The 8,179-nt window shown below is 51.6% G+C and overlaps 1 protein-coding gene across 1 annotated transcript; it reads right to left on the bottom strand.

Annotated features, from left to right (window-relative positions):
• Nucleotides 1-4,600: 4,600 nt before the first annotated feature.
• LOC135398355 (uncharacterized) lies at nucleotides 4,601-5,407 on the bottom strand. Its single transcript, XM_064629769.1, has one exon. It carries the CDS (start codon nucleotides 5,405-5,407, stop codon nucleotides 4,601-4,603), a length of 807 nt encoding a protein of 268 aa, XP_064485839.1.
• Nucleotides 5,408-8,179: the final 2,772 nt, after the last annotated feature.

The raw sequence follows: 8,179 nt of genomic DNA on the forward strand, positions 1-8,179 counted from the left end.
CGGTGTGCTACTCGTGCCCAAGCGTTCAGAGCTGAGGCTGCCTCATACATCAGTCACATGCAATCAATCGTCCCCTCAGTGACTTCTTTATTACATGTCGCTCCACTCGTCACGAGGAATCGCTCCTTCACCGCCTCCGTATAAACGTCGCCCGCACACCGCTGCAACTGTTCAAAATGGGCCAATCTAGCATTCCCCTCTGCACTAGCTGTGGCGTGGTGGGTGATATCCCCCACTGCATCCTACACCGCCGGCAACACCATCTGCACCATGACGCCCTCTGTCGTCGTCTATCCAAACTTGGCTGCGGCACTATGACACTGGCTACCTTAGTGGGCCCCGTTCTTCAGCCGACCCAGTGAACCGTCACCACTGCGCTCCTCCGCTTTCTACACGCTTCGAACCTTGTCAACGCCTTGTGATTGTGTGACCGTGTGTGTGATTTTTCAGTTTTAGTTTTGTGTTCTTCCTTTTTCTTTCCTTTGCTTCCCTTCTTTTCCTTTTCCTTTCTTCTTCTTCTTTTCTTTTTCTTTCCCCTTTCCCTTTTTTTTGGAATAGCAAGCCGACCTCCGTCTGGTTGACCTTTCCTTTTTTTTCTTAATAAACATATCCCCCCCCATCCAATATGGCATTACTGCGATGGATAACTACGGACGCGGGCTAAAGCTTTGCCCGGTCAAAACATTTTATATTCTTCTGGGGCGAGAGAAGGTATGTCCCCACCTACCTCCGCCTTCTTTGAATCTTATCAAGAGTTTAGAGCCCGGCAGTTTCTTAGCCTTGTGATCGACAGCTGCTTATTGTGGATGCCTTTCACAAAAGAAATGAAATTTAGATACCTGTCGACCCAGACCTATGTCCGACGACTTGGATGTCCAGCATTTGCATGCTCTCAGCGCACGGTGGTGACCATTGATAAGGCTACGACCGTTGCCAAGATTCGATATGGCCTCCATTCGCTTGCCCAAGCCCATCTGTGCTCGAGAGCCTGCTGGAGCAGACTCATAGGCAAGGCATAAGATACGCCCTCGGCATACACAAAACCGCCACTGGAGAGGCACTCATTGGCAGACTGCAAAGCCGCAGGGAATCTCGCTTCGGGGCCACCACCTGCACCTTCATCGAGGTAGTGCTCACGCCAACCGCAATGCCGCGTAAGGAGCCGCCTTGGACAATTTCCGAAATTCACAACGAGTTACACTTGGCTGGAGTTCAGAAGCTCTCTGACGGCATTGTTCAATACCTTGTTACCGAGTGCATTCACGACATCTACGGGAATGTCACCCACATATACACAGACGCTAGCTTTGACAGCTGCATGGGCAAACGTGGCATAGCGTACTGCACACCATCTCTGAAGCTAGAGCGGGCAGAAAGTGTGGAAGGAGTGCGAAGAGCATGTGGCCCTTTATTATACGAAATATCTGTATCTGTACGATATATCTTTATGCACGAAATGGAAATGTCCACACATATCTACGTGGGAGCGTCCTTGTGGGAACCACGCAAGCCTATTCATAGGGCACAAGAATGCGCTTCAAAGACCCCAATTTTGGATCACTAGCAAGGACCAGGCCATGAGCTAGATTTGTAAGCGGCGGACGGAAAAGGGATATCGAAAAGTGTCGGGGCAGAGCCGTCGCGAAGCGAGTTTGCACCCAGGGCAGGGTAAACGTGAAGCGCCCCCCCCCCCTCTCTCTCTCTCTCTCACCGCCGTCAGAAGTTGTAAACAAGGAAAAGTAAACGCATATTTGCACTGCCGAGATCGTAAATCAAAATTCTCTTCATTCCCGCTTTATACTGTCTAACCAACCTGCTAGGGCCTGCGGTACGGCGCCCTCTCTGGCGAGGGCGACAAGCGACGCCAATACTTCCAGAGTCATTCGGACAGCTCCAACCACAAAGAATCCCACCGACTTGCAGTCATCCTGGTGACTCACGCGGCGCGCTGACCCACAAACTGGATCTATGGATCTACAGACGGACAGAGACCGATGAACACCGCGCTGTCAACAGAAGAGGTCATCGTGACCTACGAATGTGTGACTGTAAGGGAAGAACGTTGTTGTTTGTGTTGTGACTACGGTTACATGATGTTTTAGTGTAGGGTAAAGAATGTTCTGTTGCGCTTCAGTCTCACATGTGTTTCGACCCAACGTAGACCCGCGCCAAATTATGCCACCATCATAGGAGAGCTAACCCTACCGACGCGGAATTGATGGCAATAACAGAAGCAGGGCTGCAGAGAACGCGAAACTGTCGAACATTGTGATAATCACGGATTCACGAGGCGCTATTTCACGCATCGATCACAAATTCTCTGAAGGGCGCTATTTCGCAGGAAAGGCCGGCACCAACTGACCCGACGTAAATCCCGCGCTACCCCTGTATAGCTGCAGTGGATGGCCTCCCATAAGTAATTTTGGGGAACGATCAAGCTCATGAGCTGCCAAAGCTGCCGAAGATCGAATCGAAAGTCCAGGCGCCTCCAAGTAGTTTCGCATGCTCCTGAGCCATGTGGAGGCTATATTCTGACAAGCGAACGGGAGGCGGGTCTGCACCCCCACTCTGTGCAGCGAATGACCTCACCAAGGCCAAGGCTTCCCTCCTACTTCGCTTGCGATCCCGCAGTGCCTACACCCGTACCCACGCTTTCAAGCTCGGCCGCACTTTTAGTCCAAGCTGTCGCCAATATGGTGAACCAGAAAAGGAGGAGCACATTCGCATGGTCTGCCCTGCTGCATCCGACGCCAGACGTGAACTGCAGAAAGCTGTGCAGCACTCCGGACCATCGGAACCCCAGGTGGAGGAGATTGCATGTGCATCCACGCGTCAATCTCCAGCGCCGCAAATCTGTACAAAAGCCCTTCTGAATTTTCCAAAGGCCGTAAACCGGCCGGCTGTAGTGCAGAGTGTTATAGAATCAGGCACGTTAACCTTCTCCGCCCCCTACCCCCTCCCTAATTTGATACCTTCTCTACTCGAGCAACGTGCCGCCAATCGAGGCAGGAAAACCGCTCCAAGTTTCCAACATTACCCCCAACCCCTTTCAAGCTGCATCGCACAAGCTCGTAGCCCAGAAATGAAAGTTCAACTAAAAGCGTGCACACGACCCACGCGGTATTTTTTCTCTGTTTTTTGTCTTTTCCAACAAATTCCATATTTCTCGCCTTGCACAGCCAAAGCTTGGTCAGCATGTCAGATGCGCTCCCATTCAAGCCAGAGGTAAAGTAAGAAATGAACCGTTATTGATTACCGGCAATCCGTCGGTCGATGCAGCAATCAAGGACGCACTCACTGCGATAGAACCTCAGGAAGAAAAATAATGTGGTAATGAGCTCATTAGAAGGAGCGTTGCGAGGATGAAACGTCCGCAGGAAGAGGGACTGTGCTCAAATGATCACTGACCAGAAATTGCTCACTAGACGTAATTAGCCAAGGATTCCTTACGTTCAAGAGAATCGTACAGAGATTAATCAGACGGTCTGCTCTGCAGTAGAGGAAATGATCATTCTACGTATAATTTAAAGACAACCTTTTCTTTGTATTGGCCAGCTTCATCCTAATTGCTGTTAGTTTGTTTACGACACAACTGGGAAGAGATATACGAGAGGGAAGTAAAGCAGCGCCAGTTGTTGTTTTGAGTGTGCAGGTGATGACGGGCAGAGGCGTAGCTCCCCCATTCCGCGAGCAGCGAGTACGGGTCGTAGGGAGGGGGGGGGGGGTGCTAAATCTGTAACGCGTGCAAGGTAGACGTGTAACCGCACCATAGTGAGTGAGGTATGAGAGAGGATCGAAATCAGTACTGCTTTGAGCCAAGTGAAACATTTATTTCCACATGGTTGGTACACCACATGATGAAGAAAGCAGATGCAGGAACCAGCACACCCTCACCCTCAGAATATACTCTTCAGGACGTATGTAAAAACGTCGCCCGACAATTTGAAACTCGTTTTCTCTAAGAGTTGTTCGTTTGATGAACTCGTTTGCTACAGCGTTTAGGTCCACTTCGCGAGCAGGCTCTTTGTATAAATGAACTAAGGCGATATGGTTTAGTCTGGCCAGCCCCATTGTAGAGCGTAAGTAATTTTTTATCCGTCGGAGGCATGAGAAACACCTTTCTGACGTGCAGGACGTCACAGATGCTGTGAGTACAATTCGAATAAGTTTAACAATTTCTGAAAGTAGCGTTTTTAATGGTTCGCCTTTCCCGACAGAAACTCTTTCACGTGCTGAAATGAAGCAAGGACGGGGGGGGGGGGTATATATTTATTGAAAGGAAAGGTCTGCCAGACCAAGGTCGGCATGCTATTCCATTAAAAAAGAATAAATAGAAAGAAAAGGAAGAAGAGGAAAAAGATGAGACTCCATAAAAAAGGAAGAAAAACAAAAACGAAAAGGAAAGAAAGAAGGGCAAAATAAAAATAAAGCAACGCAGAAAGAAGACAGAGAAAGAATAAGAAAGAAAAAGAAGGTGAGACTCCTGGAGCGCGCAGCTCAGAGCTTAGAAGCCAGGCCACGCACTTCAGAAAGTGCAGTAAAGCAGTTGTGACGGCCCACTGTTGGTGCTGAGTCACAGGGCCAAGAAGTGCGGTCAGCGTCAGTTGGTTGTGCCCGAAACGTTCGAGGCAGCGGAAAGGGTAGCGCGATGGTTGGTGTACTTGGGGCAGGTCAGCAGGAGGTGCGATGTGTCCGCAACCACTTCGCAAACGTCGCAGAGGGCCGAGATCTGCCTCTCCATCATGCGCTGGACCGGTGGCGCGTATGCCAAGTTGAGGCGTAGTCGGTGGAGGAGTGTCTCTTGTGGCCGTTGGAGACGTCGTGGTGGGGAGAACTCCACCGCCGGGTCGATGGAGCGAAGGAAGTCGTTGAAACGGGCGGATTCTCGAATGAAGCACCGCGCCTCTTGGGCGGCCCAGCGGCGGATTTGGATGCGGCAAGCCGAAGGGGTGAGCGGTATGCGCGCCGCGGCGTCGGGTTGTTCGTGCGCACGCCTGGCCGCAGCATCTGCTCGATCGTTCCCGCAGAGGCCAATGTGGCTGGGTATCCACTGGAGACATATATTGTGTCCGGAAGCAAGGGCGGTGTTGGCTAGGGACATTGCCGTTGTGTGTAGGTCGTTGGTTGTTTTGGTGCAGTGTGAGTCGAGTATCTCCAGTGCCGCCTTGCTGTCCGACAGGATCGTCCAGGTTCCTGGGGGCGATGTTGTTATGTGCCTGAGGGCCGCGTGGATTGCGAAGAGCTCGGTTTCGGTGGAGGAGGTGACATGGGAGAGCCTGAAAACATGCTCGATGTTACCTTGCGGGACGTAGATGACCCCGAGATATTTGTAGCGGGGGACGAAATCAAGTGGCGTTCCCGCGACGTAGAGTGGGTTGTTTTTAAATGAGCGGTTGGTGAACGTCATGGCGACTGTTTTGCTTGTGGAGACACGTAGGTCTCTGTCGGCGAGATATAGCTCAATGACGTCAAGGGCTTGCTGCAGGCGCCGCTGAATCGCGTCTCTCCGCTTGCCTGAAGTCCAAATGCAGACATCGTCGGCGTAAATTGTGATCTTGACGTTGGCAGGTAGGTGTGCGGGGAGTGAGGCGATGACAAGGTTGAACAGCAATGGGCTCAACACACTGCCTTGCGGCTTACAGGGAAGGGAGCTGTGTCGCCGTGAGCAGTGCGCACAAAAAGGGTGCGATCAGATAGGAAGTCGCGAACTCAGGACACGGCTCGTGCGCCTGCACCAGACTCTTGCAGAGTTGCGACGACGGCGCTGTGGAAGACCCTATCGTATGCTTTCATGACGTCTAAGAAAACTGCTGCTGTGAGCTGCCCTTCAGACCGCGCTTCCTGGACACTAGAGACGATATCGATCACGCTGTCGATGGATGACCTGCCCTGCCGGAATCCAGCCATGACCTCCGGGAAGTACCGCATGCTTTCAAGAAACCAGCTTAGCCGTGAGTGAATCATGCGCTCCATCGTCTTCGACAAACAGCTGGTGAGGGCGATCGGCCTGAAGGAGTCAATATCATGAGGTGATTTACCGGGTTTTAGGATAGGGACAACCATTGTGGACTTCCAGTCTGGAGGCACCGTCCCTGTGCGCCACGAATCATCGTAGATTTGCAGAAGAAGATGACGTGCGCGCAAGGGGAGATTACGTAGGGCCTTGTAGGTGATCTGGTCAGCGCCTGGGGAGGTATGTAGTGATGAATGTCTCAAGGCTGATTCCAGCTCAGGAAGCGAGAACATATGATCGAGCGAAGGTTCCGTCGGTAGGACATCGGCCACAGGTATGTCTCGAGCAGACGTTAAACCGTCGGTAGGCAACGATGTTAACCTGCCGCAATATTCCTCGGCCAGCTGCATCTCTGAGCGCCCCGTGGCCAAAGACAGTGAACGGAATGGGTTGCGTTGGGTAACCGGCTCGGCTAGCCCTTTTAGCACCGTCCAGACTCGGGATAGCGGTGTGCGCGGAGATAGGGACGAAGCGAAGCTCCTCCAGTGGGCCTAGCCAGTTTGTAGAGGTGCCTCAGAACCGCTTTCTGTATTCGTTTGGCCTCTTGGTTGTGGGCGGGGAGACGGGAGCGGCGGGCGCGTCTTTCAGCCCTTCGGCGTATCGCACGCAACTTAGCGTACTCTGTATCGACGGCGGCAAATTTCACGGGAAGTTGGAAGACGCTTGTGGCACTGCGAGTGGCGCCGACCACCGCGCGGCAGAAGTCGTGGTGACTAGCGTCCCTAAGATCAGCGGAACTAGACTAGAAGGCAGCCCTATAGTTGCTCCAGTTAGTCTTTCTGACCGTGCGCCTCAGCTGAGCCCCTGGCGCGCCGCGGACGTTGATTAGCAGTCGAAGGTGATCGCTTCCAAGGGAGTCAGCGTCGACCTGCCAGGTGAAGCGTTTTGCAATCGAGCCAGACACTGCTGTGAGGTCCAAGCATGATGATATCAGCGGGGACTGTACAAATGTCGTCAACTGCCGTGTCGTCGTACAACTGCCATCATTGAGGAGGTGGAGGTCCATCTCATCGAAGAGCACAGCGAGTCGTTCTCCCCGTGAGTCCGAGCGTGCGCTCCCCCAGCTGACGTGGTGGGCGTTAAAGTCCCCGCACAACACAAACGGTGGTGTCAGGCCGTCCAGAATGCTCCTGAGGTTAATTATTCACGTCATATGGGGTCGCTGGGGGCAAGTATTGGGAAATCACAGTGAATTAAGTCAAGCACGCCCATCCGCACTGAGCAGCAGACATACTCCCCTCCACTTGTTTCTACAAGGGACCTCTTCGCAGCCGGTATATCTGATCGGACGAAAATGGCCGCTCGGCTTCTAGCGTTGTTGGGCTGCGACACGAAGGTGATGTAGTTGGATAGGCGAAAGTCTTCCAGAATCCCACATTCTGAAATACACATTACTGGGAATTTATGCCTCCACGCGAACTGGCGGAACACTGAGAGCTTCGCCTGAAGGCTTCTTGCGTTCCATTGGAAAATCGTGGTCGTTTATTTATTTATTTATTTACATACGTTGAGGACCCCCAAGGGGGTATTACACAACGGAGGGGCAAGGAAAAAGACAAGGAAACAAAGCATGTAAAAAAAAAACAGACAAATAGCAAAAATATTGCAACAGGTGTACAACCAATATAAAACAATAGATTCGCAGTGCTCACTAGAAATGACATTGGATGAATGCAAAAGGAAAAGACGGTCGAGGTGAGAAAAGAAAAGAAAAGAGGTAGCGGAAAGTGACGCTGGAGCGATCATGAGATGTACGCTATGTTTTGTAGTGTTGGGTGATGGCAGCCTTAAAGTGGGCGGGGTCTTGCATAAAAACGATCGACTCTGGCAGGTGATTCCAGTCCCGAATTGTTTTAGGAATGAAGGAGTACATGAAAGAATTAGTATGACATTGTGGGGTTCTAATCTTGTGAGCGTGGTCGTGACGTGAAGAGATGTATTCCGCAGGGGGGAGAAGACGATCACGAGTGTTTCTGTTATAGAATAGCTTATGGAAAAGACACAGACGGGAGACCTTTCGTCTGAATGTGAGATGGTCCATGCCAAGGTCTTCTTTTAGTCCCGAGACGCTACAATCCGATGAATAATTGGAGGTGATGAAGCGTGCGGCCCTGTTCTGAACTGATTCCAGGGCATGTATCAAATATTCCTGGTGTGGATCCCAAA

The sequence above is a fragment of the Ornithodoros turicata genome, chromosome 6 (assembly GCF_037126465.1).
Source record: "Ornithodoros turicata isolate Travis chromosome 6, ASM3712646v1, whole genome shotgun sequence".
Lineage (NCBI taxonomy): Eukaryota > Metazoa > Arthropoda > Arachnida > Ixodida > Argasidae > Ornithodoros > Ornithodoros turicata.

Coding starts and splice junctions, on each gene's coding strand:
- LOC135398355 (XM_064629769.1), bottom strand. CDS start 5,407: ATGACGTTCACCAACCGCTCATTTAAAAACAACCCACTCTACGTCGCG.